Here is a 22997-nt window from a genome sequence, read left to right on the forward strand (position 1 = left end):
GACGGGGGAGGTTGAGCCAATGCACCACCCAAAGCGCTCTGGGGAGAAGAACCCATCCTCCAAGGTCAGGTATCTGACAAAACAAACTTTACCCCAAATGCTTCCCCATGTCTGATATCTCCAAATCTGTGCCCGTGAAACTGTAACCCCGTCGAGTATGATGATTGTGTGCTGCTAAATCTTTGAATCTTTCAAGAGCACCTGAATATTTCTTACTGAATTTAGTTGTAAGCAAGAGATGGTCAACCGGGTGGCAGACCCGGTTAGCAATGTCAAACCTTGATATATGCAAAAAAAAAAAGAAGAAGAAGCAAGAGATGGTCAGCACCGCCTGAATCCTTGTAATTGCAGTCAGCTTCTTGAAAACGAAAACAGACAGTGAGCGGCAGCAACCCTCATATGCATTGCAACTGTGAGCAGCAGCAGCAGCAACAACCCTCACAAAAAGTAGAGAGTAAGCAGACACCCTCGAGTTCTTGTAACTGTAGTTAGATATAATGGACACACCAGTGTATTGAGTTCTTTTAAATGCAGCGCACACAGTTCATAAGACAGTTCTCATTGTCTTGGGAAACAGCAATGCAAATCACTGTAAGTAATATCATTCATGAGACTAACACTCATGATGCAATGCCGGCATGGTGATGTGGCTGATGAAGTGCATATAGTGGGACATAGCAGTGCAGAAACATAAGAGCATACAAATGCCTGTCCTATGGGACTGTAGCACCTCCCTGTGCCATGAACACATGCCTAGCCTAGATCAATCACAATTTCAAAGTGCTGGCAGAGTTGGAGCCAATGCACTACCCAAAGCACGCTAGTGTGAATCAACCATCTGCAGTAAAGTATATATCCTGTTTGATATTGGGGAAAACAAACTTGATCCCCAATGCTCTTACCCCCTGTTTGATATTCAATAGCTATGCCCGTGAAAATATGCAAGTGATATTCTTTGCTAATAAATGTTGACAAAAAATGTTCAAGTAATAAGATGACATATTGCCCAATAATTCGCAAACATAAGAAAATATAATAATATCTGGTGTAGTTTCAACATCAACGTCCGAAAACAACTCAATATGAACGTGGAAAAATGACAATTGTGCAGTTTGGATGTTGGAACAGGAGCACGCAGACTGATTCAGCTGAGCCCTTGAGGCTATCCAGGGGCGGACTTACATATAGGCCAGTGGGGGCTATGCGCCTATGCCCCCACTCCATTTTCAAACTTCAGTAAAGTTTGCTTTTATTTCACTGAAAATTACTTCAGATATTGTTCAAGAAGTGATAAAACGCTGATTTGCCCCCCACTCCAATTTTTTTCTGGGTCCGCTCCTGAGGCTATCTATTTGTCCAGGTCCGCCCCTGAGGCTATCTTGTTTTCTGGGTCCGCCCCTGAGGCTATCTGTTTCTTGAGCTGACCAAATGACAGAATTACGTCAGTGGCTTCATTTCCAGGAGCAAAGATAGGTTTATTTAAGCTTCGACAACTACCTCTTACCTGTGCTCTTCGTAGCATATCGCGATACCGCATTAATGAATCTATCCTCTGCTGCTTCAACTGACCAAACAACACAATTAGGTGGTTTCTAGATAAATACAATCTTTGCAAAATTATTTGAATCCACAAAAGCAGGTGTACACAGTAAGCTGCTGGTACTACACTATCACTCTTTCGTTATGTAGGCAGGGAAAAAATTACAATTCGTTTATCATGCATGTTGTTCTTTCCTTCCCTGGGTGAGGTGAGACCCCTTGCATGCTTATAACAAAATGCAAATGACATGCGTGTTGTGACAATTCCCATATCGGCTAATTAAAATTTATCGGTTGCTAGGCAACTACTGTTACAATAGCAAGCCTCTACAATTAATTGAGAGGCTATGTTCAAGCTTTCAGGAAGTTTTTCTGGCACATATAAGGCTAGCCATGTACGATTAGCATTCTTCAATAATTAAGGAATTTCAAATATAAAAATAGAGCTAGCCATAAAAGGCCAACAAAAGCCTACTCTCCGTGCGTGGGGTTACAAGTGTTTTGCCCTGTATTTGATCAGAAAGACTTTATTTTGAATAGAAAAGCAGAAAAGCATCTTCTCCATTAGAATACAATATAACTGGCTTGATTTGGATGTAATGCTTTGAGAGGTTGTTGAGTTGTACCTGATCTCTGGCCTTATTGATGAAATCATCAGCTCGTGCCTATCATAAAAAAAAGAAACATTATAATGTTTTGTAGTGTCTATGTTTTAGTGTGATTAGCAGAAAACATTTCAGCATGCAATCAACAACATATCATGACAGTCTGGTTACGCATGTGTACTTGGTTACAGTAGATGTGTCAATCTTATGTGACAAGTAAGAACTTAACAAAGCTCTATGATACCCTTCATACCTCCTCAGGCGAATGATGAGCACTTAATCTTAATCATGCATTGATCCAGGACAATTTAGCCATGTAAGCACACAAAGTATAACATGTTTTAAAAAGAATGCAAACAAATTTAATTATGTCATCATAGTGTATATGAACGACTTCTCCGGTATCCCTTATATGCTATATCTAGAAATATGTTTTTCTTCACTTAAACGTAGACCAAGCTTCAATGGTACAGTGACTTTGGCAGGTCCCCAAGAGAGAAACACTGGGGACGCGTCATCTCAGTGGTATCCAATCTAGCAGCAGCGTGTCTCCGAGCTTGTGATTGTGCTTCAGGGACCAGATATCAGGCAATAACAGCAGATCGAGCCCACAGCCAAGCTGTCTTGAAATCCATGTCTAGTGGTTTTATTGTTGCATTGTGATCTCCCTATCTCGCATAGGTATCAATCATGGTTGTACTCATAACTGACAGGGATGTTCTAACAGTCGTGAAATCCGTCAGAGATAGAGGGTACTTCACCCATCACTAAAAGGTGTAAGTGTACCAGTGGTAATCACATGTTGCCTTAATATGCAGCAAAAAATGCACGATATAAGCATTATTTTATAAGTTATTTCCTTGTAACAAATCTCACGTAATAGAATTATTGTTTTTCTGTCTGATTAAAAAGAAAAATTTTGCGCAACAAAAACAAGTCAGAAAATAACTTCCTTGTTAGGACGATGTGCAAAGTCTAGTTAATAGTGAATAGGCTCTTATCCATAAGATATAACACTAGAATCATATTATCTCATTACAAAACATGTTATAGTGGGAATTTGCTAGTTGCTACCATATGGGCTTACAAAGGGTGGTCTGACTTCATTCTGGGTAGTTCACCACCCATTGTGCAACCAAGTCGATTCCAGTACAGTTTATTATTGTGGTATCATAGTGGATCACATATGATAAGAACAAATTGCATAGATAAAAAATAGAACACCAAGCTAAATTTATAGTGAACTTATAATGTAAATGATAGAAATATTAACTTATGAAAAAACACTAGATGACAATGTTTCAAATGCATAAATAAGTACCGTAATACAATAAAATTATGTAAGGTTAAAAAGAATAGAAGCAAGCGTATACTTCCACTAATTGCATATAAGGTTTAGAAATATACACAAATGTAAAGAAATATTTTACATGTTGTTCAAAAATGTGAACAACTATACTTACATATTCGTCACTGCCTGCTTCTGTGAATGTTAGTATGGGCATGTTTTGATTCATCTCGACCTCTTTCTGAATAGCATTTCTCACCTTTTGAGTCTCAGTGTCTTCTCCGTGGAAGGGTAGCTCAACAACAATATGCTCAAGCAAAGAGAGATTATTTAAACCAAATACAAGATCTCCAAGCTGAAGCATTGTGTCATGCACATTCTCTAAACCGAACAGGAGGGTATTTAGACTTTGCATGGTTCCTTGTGCAAACTTCAACTCCATGGTGTCACCCTTGACACTAAACCTCTTTAGACACCGAAATGGATAAGCATTGTCAATGACCAACCGTTTGTCTCTACCCTGTGTAGGTTTCTTCACTTGTATGTACAGTTCACTGAGAAATGGTACATTCCCAAGTACATGAAGGTCCTCCTCTCCAAGTGTTTCAAGTGTGATACTTAGAGAGAAGAGGAAAGACATGGAGCACATCCACCTAGGCACTGCACAAGAGATGCTATCAGGCATGCAGAATAACAACAGTTGTGTTAGTTGAATCAAGGTTGACGGCAGCTCTTCTTCTATTTCAGTGCACCTGATATCCAGCACTTGCAGAAATTGCAGATTTCCAATCTCTTTCGGGATCCGAGTGATACAAGTTCCCTTTAAACTCAAATATCTCAGGTGAAACAAATTGCAGATATCCTTCCAACTATTATTATCCACCTGCCAGCAGTCAGTTAAGTCCAACACACATAGGACTGGAAAACCCGACAGTGTTGGCAATAAACTAAAAGCTGGACTAGACACACTAAGTGACCTCACATGGGCCAAGCCCATGGTTGACAACTGATTAGCTACTTCTTGAATGCAGGGCTGGATGGACAGTCGGCGGATCTTACTTGGTAGATACTCTGATTGCGGACCACCTATTGTTGTTAGGAAATTTTCCTCATTTGACAAGGAAATGATGAGGTCACGCACCATATCGTGCACACGACAGGAGCGCACTTTATTTGCATTGTCAAATTTTACAGGTTGGACCAAACTTTTATTAATGAGCTCATCCAAATAATCCCCTCCTACTTCATACAAGCTCCTCCCCTGTTCTTTTTTCACAAAACCTTCACCCACCCATTTCCATATCAGTTGTTCTGTTGCAATCTTATAATCCTCTGGGTATAGACTAAGATGCAGTAAACAAGTCTTTAGGTGTGGAGGTAGGTTAGAGTAACTGACTGATAATATCCTTCTCATGTTCTTCACATCATTATGATTATTGTCTAGCCCTGAACTGATAGATTTCTGCACCTTGGACCAATACTCAAGTGTATGTGCTCTTCCCTTTTTGTTGCACAGCAAGCTACCTATTGTAAGGATAGCTAGCGGCACACCCCCACATCTTTTTAAAATGTTCTCAGATACTTCAACCAATTGACTAGGTGGTGACTTGTTCTCCATATCATATATTCTATGATAGAACAACTTTCTTGAGTCCACAACAGAAAGGGGATTCAGCCGATAGACACCACCAGCTTGCTGGGCAACATCAAGGATGCGAGTTGTTGTGATTACTCTACTTCCATATTCATTGTCAACCAACGCATATTTGATGTTTTCCCAGACGGACTTATCCCATACGTCGTCAATAACAATCAAGTACCTTCATTTAGTACCAAAACACACATATTATAAGGCTATTTAAGTTCTCATACATTAAGCAGAATTGAGATACATAATAAAGCTTAACTTTAATGGCAAAGCAAATAGAAAACTTGAGAGTTCTGCACTATTGTAGTTTTTATGCCGGCGACACATATGCACATACTTACCTCTTGTTTTCAAGAAATGTTCTTATTTCACGGATGAGTTGTTCTTCGCCCCACAATGCCTCATTGGTGTTCTGGATCCTATGCTTGTCAAGTTGATGGAGCAAGCTCTTGAAAATCTGCTCCATGTTAGGATTAAGAGACATGGAAATAAAAGCTGAACAATCGAATTGCATTTCTTGATTATCGTCTTGCACTTTCAGCTTCTCATAGACTGCATTAGCAAGGGTGGTCTTGCCTAATCCACCAAATCCAACAATAGAGACCACCTTCAGCTGTTTCTTGGAAACCTCGTCTCCCTCAGTCAGCATCTTGATTACCTCAACGCTCTTCTCGTCAGTCCCAACGAGCTCCGTGGCCTTTCTATACAAGGCTGATAGGCGAAGGGTATCAGTAGTTGGACCAACGGGCTTGGCAGCGGCCACACCGTCAACCTTGTACCTATCACGCCGCTCACTGACCTCCTTGATGCGGCTCTTGATGTCTTTGATATCAATGCCAATCTTGTGGCGAATCTTGCCCTTGGTCAGCAGGCTGAGGCTCTTATCAATGAAATCCCTGAAACCATGGGACTTCTCTGGCCGGCCATGGGTTTCAATGCGCACCATGAACTTGTCGATGCTATCTTCCAGATCGTATGACAAGTCTCTCACAGCCTTGGCCCAAAGCTTGACTTGGATGTCCGGTGGCTGGTCGATTGGCGCCTCAGAAATCCTGAGGAGAGCTGTCTCCATGCTCTCCATCTCGGCTTTGAGGAACATGATCTCGCCCCTGACACCCCTCTGAAGGTTGTACTCCTTGGTTATTAGGTCGGCCAGCTTGGGCAGGAGGGTACCCATCGCTCCAATCACGGCCTGGGCCATGCTCTGCTTGCGCTGTAGCTCGGCCTCTCAGCCTGCTGCAGGTGTTTGCGGAAGCAGCAGAAGGGAGCTTCGTCAGAGCAATCTGCTGCGTGGATGAAACTTCGTCTTGCACTACACCACCTAAAGAATCACAGCATGAGTAATCAGGACTAGCTAACAAGTCAAAAGTTCTGAATGAATTCAAACAGACCGACATCTTGCCTGAGAGAGGTGGAGAGTGAGTGCACTGATGGAAAAAAAAATTGGGGAATCTAAAGCTCGGCCTTAGATTCAGAGAAGAGATAGAGCAATCTGAAAGAAAAGAAAAAGGTTGCAACTGAATCGGTTGCGAAAGCAATGATTTCAAGACATTCATCATATGACAAACTAACAACACTTGGGATCTTTCCTGGGTAACATGATGGAACTTAACAGCATCCTGAACATGATTAAGCAGCAGCAGCAGCAGCAGTTTCTTAAGTTAACAAGCTACAATCATGCAACAAGAGCATATGCAAGGGCACCCAACTTAGTTTATCCTGAGAGTTTTTCTCAAAGGGAAGATTACCTAGAGAACCCTGCAGCGTGTGAGCTCGGAGATAAGAGAAGGGGCACTGTTAGAGGATGATGAAGCTGAGATCTGGATCTCGCGGGTAGCTCAGCCTCTCAGCCGGTTGCAGGTGCGTCAGAAAGTATCATTGGGAAGATGGCGTGTGGAAGAAGCGCGACCTTGGGGATGTACACCACACCACCTGAAGAATTGCGGCATAATCAATTGGTCAGCATGATAAATTAGTCAGGTTGGTAGCAACTAAGTCAAAACCTCTGTAAGAAATTCAGAACAAACGTCCCCCGATGGGGAAATTTTGGGGAACTTGCAGCAGATAGATACTCAGCAATCATTCTGTTTCTTTTTTTTTAATATATACTAGTTGGTAACTGAAAGAAAATTGTGAGAAAGCAGTGATACTAAAGACATTTTGCTTTGCTTACCACGCCTGATTGGCAACAATTTGGAACTTGACTGCATCCGAAATAGTAGCAACAGATCTGGAGGAAATTTTGCAAGGGGAAGAACAAGAAGAAGAAAAATGGTGCAATTACCTAGAGAAGGCCTGCTGCGTCTCTGTACTACAGGTACAGGTACAGCGCACCGCCTGAAGAATCGAATCGCAGCAGATTAACTTGTCAGGACTGTCGCCAGGCAAGTCAGAAGAACATGGATAAACTTGAGAAGGAACGTCAAGCAGATTAGGGGACCGACCACTCTTTGCCGCCATTGGATCGAGCGAGAGAAGCGCGCTGACCGGCGGCGGCGACCTCGAGGGGCAAGGAGAAGGAGGCGGACGGCGGCGGGGACGGAGACCTCCGCTGGATCTCGCACCGAGGAAGCGAGCTGGAGAGTGAAGCAGTGGCTGACTGGAAGTTGCAATGATTGATTGGGGGAAGAGCAGAGACTCTCTTCTTCCCTTATCTTTCACCTGTAGCTACAGTATCTGTGTGAGCTGTAGCAAAATCTGGTCTTGGTTGGTTGGCAAATCAATCGCCTGAGAAAGCTATGGTGTCTTCCATGACGGCAATCTGCGAGGAGAACGATTTCAGCTCTGCCGCCGCCGCCATTGCTCTCCGGCGCTTGAAGTGTCGGCACGCGGCTGTGCCTAGGCGGACGACGGACGTCGAGATTAATTTCCCTCTCCTCTCCTCTGGCTCTGTCTGGGCTCAATCTATCACTGATCCTCCAGACCACCTAAAACCAGCCCGGCCCAGTGCCATTGTGCCAACTCCACCTGCTTCCATCACACCAACGGAAGTGCTGCCTCAGATAAAAAAAGACAAAATTTACTACAGAAAGATAACAAAACAAAGACCAGCGTTTTTCCCTATGAAAAATGCACCCGGCTTATTGTTTTGGTTTCTGTTAAAAAAAAGCATGTGTTCGTTCTTCAAGTAAAAACTTCCGATCTATTCATCGATAGTTATGATAGTATAAAGAACATCAGAAGTAACAGAAATTACGTCGAGGTCTGTAGACTACCTAGCGACGGTTACAAGCCGAAGACACGTTGTCGTCATCGCCCCTTCCTTATTTATAGTAGATGGCCGGAAAGTCGCCGTACTAAGTCTCTACAGGACCAACACATCAAAACAGCAACCGCCGCTAGTGAAGAGAAGGGTAGATCAGAAATAACCAACATGTAGACATATGAACGCCGATAAACAAAGATCGGATGCAAATAGATTGAAGGCAGACACAGACCGAATCCTACCAGATCTTGCAGAGAAACGTTTCCGCACGTCCTTCAATGATGTTAAACATGTTGCTGGGACACGGGCTAGCCGTCTCCACTTGAGAGATAGCATGCCCATACGCATGGCTTCTTTGAATGATAACCTCGATATATGCATGCACTAGCTTGACGACATCTTGTCAATGCCATGGTATCGTATTGTTCAGCTACTTTAGCGCGGCCCAAGCGCTGTGAACAGGTCATGACTTTGATTTCTCATCTATAATTTATAATACCTAAATAGTTCATTTCCACTATATTATTTTTCTTGACATGCAGCCTATCCACCTCAGCACAATCGTCATATCAACATTTTTTGATTGACCTACATATAGGACCAACCACTACAACACCCCTATCACATAAGCATCAGTTACTTGCTAAGGACCCACCGCAACCAGCCGACAAATCCTGTTTATGGCCTGTGGAGAGGATTCCCCATCTCATCGTTTTTTTTCTGTATATAGTACAACTCCACTCAATTGATCCCGACGACAGTGGATTTCGTTTGCTCTTCACCTCCCCATCAAATCCCACTACTACTAATTTGCAACAGAGACTGATCGATTTCCTACTTTGACGATTCGGTTGCACTTCCGGTCGTAATTTCCGGGGTTCCTTTTGATGATCCAGCGTGATCGGAAAACTATAGCTCCGTCTGATAAATACTAGCAGTGCTGTTATATTAGATCCCATCTCACAGAAAAACACTATGAGATGTCTCCCGGCGTCCGTCCCCGCCCTGACACCGGCCTCCCCGGCGCAGGCGCCCTGGAAGAAGAGCGCCTCGCGGAGGATGCTGCCGCCGGCATCGCCCCCGTTACTCTTGGTGATTACCTTGCGGTCGAGCGCTGGGTGCCTTGGCAGAAGGCCGGGAAGGCTCCGTGCGGCGGCGGCGAACCCTGCTCGGAGCCGGCGCGTCCTCCGCTCATCTTCCCTATCCCGCAGCAGGCGGTAGCGTCTCGGCTGATTGCAGCCCGTGTTGGCGCTCCCGTCCCATGGGCCCTAGGCATGGCTCCCATCCACTATTGGCCTTCTTCTATGAATCCAGGTGGACGCCTTGACAAGAATGGCGAGGCTGTGAGGATGCCAAGGAGAGCATTGATCTGAGTCCGCATTGCAAAGGAATTCTGTCTAGACCTAACCAAGAATCCAGTACGGTGCTCATTTAATGATTTATACTTGATATTTCCAGGGCAAGAAATACAACGACTACTTAATTCGTTTACACATCAGACCAGTATAGTTTGATTTGATACTATGTACACACCTACAGTTTACTAAGCAGAAGCTAAGAGGAGACTGTGTCTGGTAGTAAACTTTAAAACATTGATATGGGATAGAGCATTATAGCTGGATAGTTTGATTGACTGTAGTCAATTTGCTTTATTATTGTAGCCTTAAACTCTGCTTCCACGTTTTATGAGATCATTGCGGTGTTCATGTACAAGGGATTTGTTCCTCTATTATTCATGTCAGCACCGTTGACATCCTACTTTGTACACAATATCTCATTTCTTTTCGGTTTGTTTCCTCCAATTAGGAAACGTTAGCATATCCTTTTCTAAAAAAGGAAACATCAGCATATACACCGCCGGCTATCTTACAATGATTTTTTGCACCTTTTCTGGACATCCATGAGGGGCGACTCCCGCCACATTTGAGCTGCCTAATATGCACAAAAGATGCAAAAGGTGTCTTGGTTTCCATCATGCTACAATTATGAGTAGTATGCAAATGATATGGCTCCACGCTTTGAATAGAAAACAAGCAAGATGGATATGACGATGCTAGCACACGCTCAGATGCATAATAACTTTCGCCATCTCATGATCTACATACACATACAGTTAGATGAAACAGTAAACATAGTTTAGGTTATACTTTAAGGTTCCTAAATGAAAATTTCTATGAAACTAGCTAATACCTTCTACACTCTATAGTATACCAAATGCTAGGTACAACAAGGCAGTATGCCACTTATGTACTCCCTCCGTTCCAAAATAGATGACCCAACTTTGTACTAACTTTGTATTAGTATAAAGTTGAGTCATCTATTTTGAAACGGAGGGAGTAGTAGTTGTGCCATATCAAATTGGGGGTGATTCAGTCCTCAAGCAGCATGTGTACCTTCACTTTATTATTGTCTTCCCTTGATTTACTTAGTGTTGGACATTGTTCCGGTAAAACAAGTGATCTGTTCCACAGTGTTTATGTTCTTTCTAAACCTATCTTAATATGGTAGTGACATTCTTATGCAAGTATGGGTTAGACGTTAGCCATATATTTTGTTTCTAAAACATCCAATACCATAATATTTAACTCCATAGTTTTACAGTTATATTCGTAACATCATGTCATAGAAAATTCACACAGCAACACGCGTGGCATTATCTAGTTTTCAATAAAATGAGGGCGGGGTGACCCCTTTTATTTAGAAATCATAAGTTTGGTAGGTAAATACTGTTTAGTACTAAATCAGGAAGACATTGCATTCACCATAGTAAAAATAGCGAAAAATTAGCTGAGAAGACAGAGCTCACATGCATCACCGGCTGGATATTTCAGTCAGGGATGCCTCGGCTAGGAAACGGTATGACATCACATGGTGTCGAGCGGCCATGCGAGCGCAACGGAGATGTGGAAGCCTTTTCCTGTTGGCCGGAGAGGATAGGGGAGGTGCTAATGGCGGACGGCAGCGGTGATGATAGCGAGGTCTCGGAGAGAATGGAGGTCGAAGTGTAGGTTTTTTTTTGTCTCGTGGTAGTAAATCACAAACCCACTGTAATTTACGGCTAATGTTGCACAACTAATTAAAACAGGCTTCAAGCATAGATTAGCGATTCTCGTACGTATGGATTAACTTTTGCTGAAATTTAAGAACCGAATAGGTGGCGATCATCCGCCACGGGGAGCAGCTCCCATCGAATGATTCGTTTGCCGCAGCTCCTAGTGATCATTTCTAACTGTTCGCTGAGGTGACGGGCCACGGGGAGCAGCTCCCATCGAATGATTACATTACAAGTTTATTTATACCCGTGCGTTGGTTCTGCCTAGAAAAAAAGGATGGTTTGATCTTCCCAACAAAAAAAAATGATTCAATCTTGCCACTAATAGAAAAAGGGTCAAATGTGAAGCACAATAATGCAAGTTTAAATTTGAGCCGGCACTAATGTGTACATTAGTGTCGGTTCGTGGCGGCGATCAATAGTACCGGTTTATGCCACGAACCAGTACTAAAGAGGCTGTGTCAGCCTGCGGTCAGGCTATGGCCCCACCATCACCATTTTAGTGCCGCTTCGTACCACGAACCGGAACTAATGAGGTTACGGCAAACTGTTTTTAGTCCCACCTTGCTCCCCTAACAAGCCTTTTACCACACCTTAAATATGTTATTTCTCAAACTATCACAAGCACTTGGTCTTTATTGAACTCTATGTGTAGAATTTGTGGCCGCAATATGAGTCTTCATCGGTTTATAAATCGTTGATGATTCATATGAACAATTCAGATTGTACACACAAAGATCATTGATGATCAAAGTATTTTTTTGATGTATAAGATCATATTGACAATTTAGACTGTAAAGAAATATAAGATCATGATCTAAATGCTCTTATATTTTTTGCGTTCAGTATGCACCATTGAAAGCGACGCCATCAACTTTCAACCGTTTATGCCTTCATTTGCTATTTTTCATGCATTTAATAATTTGTTTTGAGAACTAAATGACCTGGAAATTGAAAAGCACTATAAATGAACTTTGAAAAAGTTGAAACTTGGCATGGTATCATCATTTCATCCACATATCATGTTCAAAAAAGTAGAGAGGGTTACGGCAAAAACTGGATGCACTTCGTTTACAAACTGGACAATCTCTTTCGAAGTATTCGGGTTACTGACGAAATTAAACTCATATGTTACAAAGGCATTTCATTTTTTTAAATTTATTACAACTCCAGACTTTTTGTACATTCAGTATGCACCATTCAACTGCTAGGCGGGAGGAGCTCTTTAGTACCGGTTCCAACTGCTAGGCGGGAGGAGCTCTTTAGTACCGGTTCGTGGCGAACCTTTAGCACCGATTCGTGCCACGAACTGGTACTAATGAGGTTGTGTCAGGTAAGGCTGGGGCCCCACGAGCACCTTTAGTACCGGTTCATGGCATGAACTAGTACTACAGTTTCTTAGTAAGCTGTTTTTTAGTCCCACCTCGCGAAGAGAGAGGGACTAGGAGCGGTTTATAAGCCCTGAGTGCAGAGACGATGAAGAAGAGGCTCAATGCTCACGTTGCTTAGCTTCAAGCCTTCAGGAATATGGTAGACTGCACGGAGCTATGTGCAGTGCAGTTTACACTATTCCAAAAGGCTTGAAGCTAATTAACGAGCATTGCACCTCTTTTTTATTTTTAATAATTTATTACAACTTCGGACTTCTTCTGTTATGGCAAAAACTAGTTGCACGTTGGCATTTCATTTTTTTAAACTTTGGTTATAACTCCAGACTTTGACCATCAAGTTTTAACCATCAACTTGGCATGGTATACAAAAATAAATGAATAGAAAAAAATAAATAAATCAGAAAAGAAAAAAACTATAGCAGAAAAGAAAAAAACTATATAAAAACTACTCAGAAATAAATAGAAGAAAAATAAATATAGCAGAAAAGAAAAAACTACTCAGAAATAAATAGAAGAAAAAATAAAGCAGAAAAGAAAAAAAATTATTTTTGCTATTTTTCATTTGTTTACAAAATGACCGTAAAATTGAAAATCACTACAAAATAAACTCTGAAAATGTTGAATTTTGGCAAACTAGATGAAAAACAACTCACAAATAAATAGAAGAAAATAAATATAACAGAAAAGAAAAAAAACTATACAAAAAACTACGCAGAAATAAATAGAAGAAAATAAAGCAGAAAAGAAAAAAACTATAAAAAAATTGGGGCGTTGCCCTGTGGGCCTGCTAGGCCACGGGCGTGCAATTACAGGTCCTAAAGTCCCAGCAGACTCACAAGGCAGCGCGCAGAAGTTAGGCCCATAAGCCTGTTATATAGAGGAGTTCAAAGAGGCAGCCGCGACTGGGTTTATAAACCAGTGCGGCTGCCCTTCACCCGGTGAGGTGGGACTAAACTTTGCGCACTGCGGGGTGGCAGCGCGAAGCCTTTAGTACCGGTTGGAGTACCGGTTGGAGTACCGGTTGGTGGCCCCAACCGGTACTAAAGGCTCATCCTATATATACAGCACTTATGAAAATTTCAGTTACATCTCCCCACTTCGTCTCCAACCTCTCGCGACATAGCTGCGCGCCGCTCGATCCCGTCGTCGCCGCCCGTCGCCCGTCGTTCGTCGTCGTCATCACTGTCCCCGCCGCCGCCCGTCGTCGTTGTCGTCTCGCGCCGCCGCCCCGAAAGCCGTGCGCCGCCGTCCGTCGTCGTCGCGCTGCGGTCCAGTACGTCTCTCGCTCTCGCATACCCGCGCCGCGCGCGCACCCGGCCCGTACGTACGCCGCTGCCCCCGCCCCGTACGCCGGCGCCCCCGCTCGTACGTATGGGGCGGCGGCATACGGGGCCGCACTGCAGTGTATACATACACAGACACACACATACACACATACACACACACATACACACACACACACATTTTTTTTACTTATTTTCTGTTTTTCTGTTTTTTATAAAAGTTAATTAGATGATCGAATGTTAGATTAATGTCGAATGTTAGATGAATTAGCTAGATAGAAAAGTTAAATATATATTAATGTCAATTGTTAGAGATGAATATAGCTAGATATTAATTAGCTAGGTATATGAGATTTGAACTAGTTGAATAATTAATATAACTAGTTTATTTTTAGTAAGAAAATTGTCGAACTAGTTTATTTAGGTATATGAGATTTGAACTAGTTGAATAATTAATATAACTTGTTTATTTTTAGTACTCAAAACGTGCGATCAATGGTGATCGTATTGAACTACGGTCACATCTATAATCGAAAGATGGTAAATTTTTTACTATTTGTCCTTAATTAGTGCATCTTTTGCATACATTATTTTTGAAGCTAAACTTTCATTGCTAAGTATATTAATTACTATACGATGTTCTTCAACAGGGACTTCCGATGACAGTTGTGCCTCAGTGGATCGAGACAAAAGGTCGCATGTCAATGGTTAGCTTACGACCAAGATTTCCTACATTGCACATGAGTGCATTCAGGATTTTTGAAAGCGAAGAATGCTTAATAGTGAAAGATTGAAGCAAAATTGTTAACGATCGCAGAGAAGTACTAGGGGGCAACAAGGAGAAGCGCAATCCAAGATTAGGAGACAGATTCATCTGCATGCTCCAGTATGATGAATCGGGAGAGCTATACATGTTCTATGCTATTCTACCTGAGAGGGAGCAGCAGGAGTGATTTAGCTAGTTCATGCTCTTAGTACTTGGGGTGATTTGATAATTTGCCACCCCTTACTTCCCCCTTTCACAATTTGTCACCCATTGTCTCAATGACGGGCGGGCCCGGGCTCCACCTGTCATTCTCGGGGGGGGGGGGGCAAATTATGAAAGGGGGAGGTAAGGGGTGGCAAATTATCAAATTTGCCTAGTACTTGTCCTCTCTCATGTCCGTATAGTCCTGAACTTCGATGTTGGTGATGATTATGTTGAACTCGATGATATCTTTGCTTCTGTTACAAAGTGAATGTTTCTTCTTTAAGCTAGCCAGTGTTGGTGATGATTAGATAGCGGTAATGACTATGATGATTAAATAGTGGTAATTAATGACGACTACGATGATTTTTAGCTAGCTAGACTTTATTTATTTATTAATATGTGATGATGATGATGATGATGATGATGAGTTATTAATATTATATATATTATTTATGAAAGAAACCGCAAATTTGTTTGAACTGGATGGATCCTAGCTAAGTGATATATATATATATATATATGTGTGTGTGTGTGTGTGTGTGTGTGTGTGTGTGTGTGTGTGTGTGTGTGTGTGTGTGTGTGCCATATCCATATCCATATCAAGTATAACAACTCATTATAACGTAAAACAATCCTAAATTAAATTGATAATATAAATTTAAATGAAAAAGAAAAAATAAAACAAAACCCACAAACATTTAGTACTGATTGGTGTTACCAACCGGTACTAAAGGGCTCCCGGCCCCCGGAGCTGGCTCGTGCCACGTGGTTGCCCTTTAGCACCGGTTCGTGCTGAACCGGTACTAAGGGGGAGGACCTTTAGTGCCCACACTTTAGTGCCGGTTACGGAACCGGCACTAAAGGGCCTTACGAACCGGTGCTATTGCCCGGTTCTGCACTAGTGTACCAGTGAAAGAAAAAAACATGGTTCAGTCGGCGGTGTGCCTTCATCCCTTTTGGGACCAATCTCCCCGCCTGTATGACAAACCGACGTGATCCAGGCAAATCATGTGTGCTTGTAAATTGATTGCGGTATTACAGATCCAGGTAATTAACCATCAAGTAACAACTGTGATAGCTAGGTACAGTATATATATGATGAACAAAAATGTAGCAGCGCACAAAGCCTCATGCTTCACTTCGTATGGGAATAAGGAAAGAGGAAACTGGTGTACTACACACATACATAACACTGATATGTAGTAGGGCCGAACACATGCCAGTATCAATGACGAGGCTGCTGAGCTCCTCGTGCTGCTACCATGGAAGCAGAGTAATCCTTCTTGATATTCTTCAGCCTCACAACCACGTCGCTCATGCTTGCTCTCTGATCAGGGGAATCACTTGAACACTCAAGACCCAGCTCAAATATCGACACAAGGAAGTCCCCGTTGCAGGCAGTGGAGGACGATGCTGATTCAGCAGTATTTAGTTGGTGATGGAAAACATGACTACTTATCTCATCATCTTGCAGCAGCTTTGCGTCAATGATATCGACAAGCTTAGCCAGAAATGATAGTAAAACCCACTGCCTAAGGCTGGATTCTCTGATGAACATGTGGTCCGTGGGCCTCTTCCCGGTGAAGACTTCAAGCAGCATGATGCCAAAGCTGAACACGTCGCTCTTCCGTGATGCCTTCCCCATGTAAGCAAGCTCTGCTCAAAAGAAAAATTCAACAGTCAGATAACCAAACTACTAGCTAACCTCTTGGCAAAGGAATTACAAGAGCACGGTCGTAGCAAGTGCATACCTGGGGCCATGTACCCAATTGTCCCTGGCATACTCGCTGAAACCATGGAGTTGTCATCACCTAGAAGTAACTTTGCAATGCCAAAGTCTGCAACATGCACCGTCATGTCCTCGTCGAATAACACATTGCTAGGCTTTAGGTCGCAATGTAGGATAACTTGATGGTGACGGTGGTGGAGATATTCCATTGCCTCCGACACACCAAGCATAATGTCCATTCTCTTGATGAATCCTAGTGGTTCACTATTTCCAGTGTGCAAGTATGCTTCCAAGCTACCATTGGGCATGTATTGAAGCAGCAGTGCTCTGAAATCCAAATTGGAACAGGTATTCAATATCTGTATCAAGTTGCGATGCCGAGCCAACCGCAACACCTGACATTCAACATCAAAGCTCCTCACAGCTTGCTCAAATTGCATATTGAGCACTTTTATTGCAACCATCAAACCATCATCTAATTGGCCCTTGAAAACTTTGCCGAAACTTCCAACTCCAAGTAGGTTGTCCTCGTTGAAATTTCCAGTGGCACGAGCAATCTCATTGTAGGATACCAACCTATGGCTGATCGGATCAGCCATGTCAGTAGGAGTCATAACATTTGGTTGCTTCTTTTTCTTTCCCAACATTAGGTATAAAAAGGCAGCAAAGGCAACAACTGTTATGGTGACAGCAGGAAGTATAAACTTGAGGAAGTGTTGACCATGAGTCTCGTCTAGACATGGTGAGAACCCTAGATGAGGAGCACCACACAACCCAACATTCCCAATCAAAGATTGCAGTGTGAGGTTTGTGAAAACACCTCCATCTGGTATTTGCCCTTCTAATTTATTAAAGGATAGGTTCAGATAGGTAAGGTATGTGAAGTTGGCCAGGAACTTTGGTATTGAGCCTGAAAGATTGTTTGATGATAGGTCCAATGTGGCTAAGTTGGTTAAGTGTCTGAAAGAGTCTGGGACTAAATCCTCGAAAGAGTTGTATGAAAGATTTAGGTAGGTTAATGGAACTGCAGCTTGTCCAAATGAGCTTGGGAGCCTACCAGCTATGAGGTTACTAGAAAGATCTATTCGGTCCATACTTTGCATATGGCTAAGATCAGAAGGTAATGTACCGGTTAGTGAGTTATGGGACAGATCAAGTTCGATAAGTTTATTAAGGTAAAACAAGCTTGATGGTATGGTCGACGATAGTTGATTATAAGATAGATAAAGGTGCTCCAACATGGTCAGGTTGCCAATGCCATCTGGTATGGAGCCAGACAATCTATTGTCGTGCAGGGATAGCCATAAAATACTCCTTAACATGACAAATCGTGTCGGAATTGGGCCAATCAAGCTATTTCCATGGAGATCAAGGGCCTCGAGACTCTCCAACTCAGAGATGGATTCTGGGATTTCCTTGGTTAGATGGTTGTGTGCAAAGCTTAACAAAAAAATATTACTTAGATTTGATAGCGTAGCTGGAAGCCCTCCAGTCAACTGGATGTTGACTCCTTCAAATTGTAAGAGATTAGTAGAGAGGTTCCCAACGTAGTTGGGGAGACTCCCAGAGAAATGATTATCAGATATGGCAAGGGTTTGGAGTTGTTGGCAATTGCAAAGGTTGGCTAAGAAACTAAGATCCCCCTGGAGATTATTATCTCGAATATCAAGTTTAAAAAGAGGCATGTTATTTCCGAGTGTTGATGGTACTGGTCCAGTCAGCTGATTTGAACGCAAATTTATGTAAGACATTCCTGACAAATTTCCAAGAAAAGCTGGGAAGGGACCAGCTAGTTGATTTTTTGCAAGATGCAACTTAGTGAGCTGTGTCAGTTTCCCCAATTCCACCGGAATCTCTCCGCTTAGATTGGAGTATGAGATGTCAATAGTGTTCAGCATGGTGAGATTACTGAGCACAGCAGGGATTGGACCAACAATGGCGTTGCGACCCATAGAAATTCCCGTAAGCTGTGGTAGCTTAGCCAACCATGTCGGCACGACATCTGCAAAGAGGTTTCCCGCTATATTAAGTATCCGAAGGTGCTTGCATCTTGCAAGGCCCAATGGAATTTGACCCGTCAATTTGTTCTTGAAGACATCAAATTCTTCCAACATGGGGATACTAAAGCTTCCGTTGCTAGGTATAGGACCTATAAGATTATTGTGTCCTAGGCGCATCTCCACAAGCCTAGACATGTTGAAGATGGTAAGAGGTATTGGACCTGATAGCTGGTTATATTTCAAACCAAGAAACTGAAGCATGAGCAACGAGCCAATACCATCTGGTATTGGCCCAGACAGAGTGTTGTTCCCAATGTCTATGTGGCACAGTGAAGGTGTGGTGTCAAATGAGAAATTCGGTGTGAGGCCTGTCATGTAATTTTTTTTCATGGAGAGGTACCTAAGGCTACCTAGGTTGCGTAGCTCATCTGGGATTTGTCCAGAGAGTTGGTTGAAATCTAGGACGAGAAATTGGAGCCCTGAGAGGTTTCCAATTGAATGAGGGATGATATCTGATAAACTATTTTGGCCAAGATCTAGATATCTGAGGCGAGGTAATCTGCCAAGATCAGCTGGGATGGAGCCGGTGAGGGTTGTGTTGGTGAGGTTGAGCACATGGAGGAAAGAGAGGTTACCGAGGTGAGGGCTGAGCTCTCCTTGGAGGGGCACGTTCGGCAGCTCCAAAGCAGTGACACGCTGGTGGTGGCGGCGGCTGCATGAGACGCCGGTCCAGTGGCAGAAGGACACATCACTTGTCCAGTTATTTGCAAGGATGCTCAAAGGATCGGATAACTGGGATCTGAAAGCGAGCAGCGCGACAAGGTCAGTGTTGTTGGTCGGAGCCGGAGATGAAACAACCATGGACGGGATCAGCAACAAGCTGGTGGCCATCATCAGCATGACCAGAGTGTATGACGGGGCCGCCATTTCACTCGAGTGTCGCGTGTGTGCTAAGGTCATTTGTGTATGTTCGTTGGCTCAGTACGGGCGGCGTCGGTCTATTTATGCCATGCAGCAACGTCTGGAGCTGTGGCCAATATTAACCAGGACTGGTTCCTGCCCCTGCCCCTGGGTCACCGGCACAGGGACATCGCCATGCCTAACCTCAAGTGAGACAAGTGTATCTTTGTTTGGTTCTACCTGGACGCAAGACCTTGACCATGACCTTGATTTAAACTCAAGTGAGACAAGTATGTCTTTAATTTGCTTGGTGACTGTAGGCAGCACGCATCAGGAAATGGCAGCCACATGTCTGCTTGCCAACGTTCTTCCAGGGGCAAAGAATTTTCTACAGCGATAAGGGCCACCCAACGATGAGTTCTGTTTGGCCGGAATTTTCTTTTTCCACCATGATTCCAAATCACGCAGTAGGATATTTCATCGCCACTTTGCCATTAAAATGATGATTACAAAGTAAAGCAAAATGTGTTGTTAGATTTTAGTATCAAACTGATCTCAACTTTAAAACCAACTTCTAGAGACTAAAACTGAACCGACTACCAAAATGTGTTGTTAGATTTTACTAGTACCATACAGTAGGATATCACTCATATGCTTTCTATATATTTAGCATATGTCGGCCAGTGATATTCTACCTGTAACATAAGTATTCCGTAACCATTTAGCAACCACATCTTATGGCGTAGCTCTGCAAGTTTTGGCCCTGAGCCTGAATGCCGCTCTGTTTGAGAACCGACGTGAATTTTTAGAGCATCTGCACCCTGGCCCTGCTATCCTAACTCTCCAATATTGATTTAAGATCCATGCGACACAACTAACTTTCTATATACATTTTTTTCTTTTTTGTTTCTCTCGTATAAAACATATCTTGAAGTTTAAACCTTTGCAGCATGCTAAAGCTTTCTAACTAGAATTTAGGATAAATCTTTCAAATTTTTTTGTCCGACATAAATACTAAAAATATGATTTTTTTAATCATACAAAACATATTTTATATATTTATGTTTGACAGAAAAATTTGAAAGATTTATCCTAGATTCTACTTAGAAAGCTTTGCCACCCTTTATAGGTTTGAACTTCAAGATATGTTCTGTGTGGGAGAAACAAAAAAGAGAAATGTACTTGCACGAATCGCGATGCGAAAAATGGATGGCTAGATGGAAAAGGCCTGCTCTATTATATATTTTTCATTTGAGAACTTCAATGTTTTATGAATTCAGTAACTGAAAATCGATTTTGATAGAGGTTCAGGTGTTGACCACCCAAATATGTTCATAGAGACGATCACAAAACGATCCTAACCTCAAGCTTTTCGTCTCCTAGCGGTGAGGACGAGAAGGGGATCAGAGCTCAGAGGGAGAAGGATCATACCAGGAGATTGGACAGTCAGGCAGTCCCGACACTACATCGACATGAGGTGGTCGATACGTCGAGCGGCAGCAGCCCCATGATACCTCCACTTCATACTTAGGCCGAGACGAGGCGCGAGAGGGAGGAGATAGCTCCGCCGTCGCGGGTCCCTCCGTCCTCCTTTCCCCGGGTGTCGCTTCCTCGGCGGCCTCTGCACCGCACACCCAGCCGACAACGCACTCTTCAAGGGAAAATCCTATTGGCCGCTCATTGCGGCAAATTGCTGGCGCTTAGCACAGGGGCGAGCGCCGAGCGATGCTTTTGGGCCGGCCCACTTATGAACTGCCCACTCCGGTTTTATGAACCTTCAAGAAAGTTCCATGAATCGTTTTTTTCTTTTATTGGTTTTCCACTTTTCTGTTTATTTTCTTTTCATTTTTTCTTTTTTATTTTTCATTTTTTCGTTTTTTGTTTCCTTTTCTTTTTGAAGTTTATTTTTATTTTCCAGAACATGTTCGCAGTTTCACAAAATGTTTCGGATTTTCTTTTTTATTTATTTTTTCTTTTCTTCTCTTTTTAAAAAATCGAAAATTTCAGATTTTGTTCGTGTTTCCAAAAAATGTTCTCAAAATAAAAAATTGTTCTCGTCACAAAAAACAGTTCAAAACTTTCGGAATTCAGAAAATGTACTGGATTTCAATTTTTTGTTCACATATTCAACAAATGTCCGCGCTTCCAAATTTGTTCGGAATTTTTCAAAATTGTTCTCCATTTCAAAATTTGTTCTCAAGATTCAATATATATTCGTTCTTTAAAAAATTGTTCGCGCTTCCAAATTTGTTCGGAATTTTTCAAAATTTGTTCTCAAGATTCAAAAAATGTCCATGCTTTAAAAAATAGTTCACGCTTCCAAATTTGTTCTCAAGATTCAAAAAATTGTTTGTTTTCATAGAATTTGTTTGCATTTTTTGAAAGAAAAAAAACGTACGTTCATAAAATTACTCAAATTTGGAAAAAAATTGGGATATTGTCAAACTGTGTTCACAATTTTAAACAATGTTAATAATTTACACTGCTTCATGTTCAAATACGTTTGGTAGCTCAACCGGTAGAAGCGCATGATCCTTTGTTCGATCCTGTCGGAGGGCGCCTTTCTTTTTTATGCGCGCTGCCGATTTGTTTCCATCATGGGCGGGCCCAGGCAGAGAAACAGTGAAAATACGCACGTCGCGGCCCAGAAAGCCCGCCAATCAGCTGCTCTGTGCGAAGGGACCTCCTATTTGACGCCGGCCCATGGAGTTCTACTGCAGGACGCAAAAATACAGTAGGAGAATGAAACGCGCGTGACCCAGGGATCGAACCTCAGACCAGCTGCGTAAATGTAAAACAGTGCTGTTTCAATAAAGCAGTGCATAGCTTAAAGAACTAACCATAAATGTAAAACACAAACGGTATCCTGTAGCGAACTGGAACCAGTACTGTAGCAAATTAGCTATTGTAGCGAATCTGAATTAGTTACTGGGGTGAACGTTTTTTAATGTATATTTTGAAAAAGTATCGACATTTCTTGAATTCCTGAAGGAAAAAAAACGGAGACAGGAACATTTTCTGAATATGTGAACAAAAAAAATTGAAAAAGCTATGCACTGCTTTATTCAGTTTCCATGCGTGCTAATAATTCCAAGTTTTCAATTGTCCGATTTACAACACTAATATCTAAGAATAAAAACAGTGCCAGAACAAATCTTGGAAATTATGAACAATTTTAAGGTAAGTAATGTGCCAAAGTTTGAACATTTGTCAAACAACACGAACAAATTTTGAAACTCCAAACAAATATTTTGAATACGTGAACAATTTTAAAAACAGGAACATTTTTTAAAATTTCTGAACAAAAAGTTGAAAAGCTGACCATTTATTGAATCTGTGAACAATTTTTTGAAAATGCGAACAAATTTTTGAAAAACACGATTTTTT

At 42.2% G+C, this 22997-nt stretch overlaps 2 protein-coding genes across 2 annotated transcripts; both read right to left on the reverse strand.

Annotated features, from left to right (window-relative positions):
- Positions 1 to 1150: 1150 nt before the first annotated feature.
- On the reverse strand, positions 1151 to 7184 carry LOC125540385 (disease resistance protein RGA5-like). Its single transcript, XM_048703995.1, has 6 exons — positions 6829 to 7184; positions 5422 to 6401; positions 3608 to 5252; positions 2166 to 2204; positions 1505 to 1564; positions 1151 to 1420 (listed from the first exon to the last, which is right to left on the reverse strand). Exons 2-6 carry the CDS (start codon positions 6279 to 6281, stop codon positions 1349 to 1351), a joined length of 2676 nt encoding a protein of 891 aa, XP_048559952.1. The 5' UTR covers positions 6282 to 6401; positions 6829 to 7184; the 3' UTR covers positions 1151 to 1348.
- An 8825-nt stretch (positions 7185 to 16009) lies between these two features.
- Positions 16010 to 19659, reverse strand: LOC125534566 (probable LRR receptor-like serine/threonine-protein kinase At3g47570). Its single transcript, XM_048697757.1, has 2 exons — positions 16733 to 19659; positions 16010 to 16637 (listed from the first exon to the last, which is right to left on the reverse strand). Exons 1-2 carry the CDS (start codon positions 19635 to 19637, stop codon positions 16207 to 16209), a joined length of 3336 nt encoding a protein of 1111 aa, XP_048553714.1. The 5' UTR covers positions 19638 to 19659; the 3' UTR covers positions 16010 to 16206.
- Positions 19660 to 22997: the final 3338 nt, after the last annotated feature.

The sequence above is a fragment of the Triticum urartu genome, chromosome 2 (assembly GCF_003073215.2).
Source record: "Triticum urartu cultivar G1812 chromosome 2, Tu2.1, whole genome shotgun sequence".
NCBI classification, from domain to species: domain Eukaryota; kingdom Viridiplantae; phylum Streptophyta; class Magnoliopsida; order Poales; family Poaceae; genus Triticum; species Triticum urartu.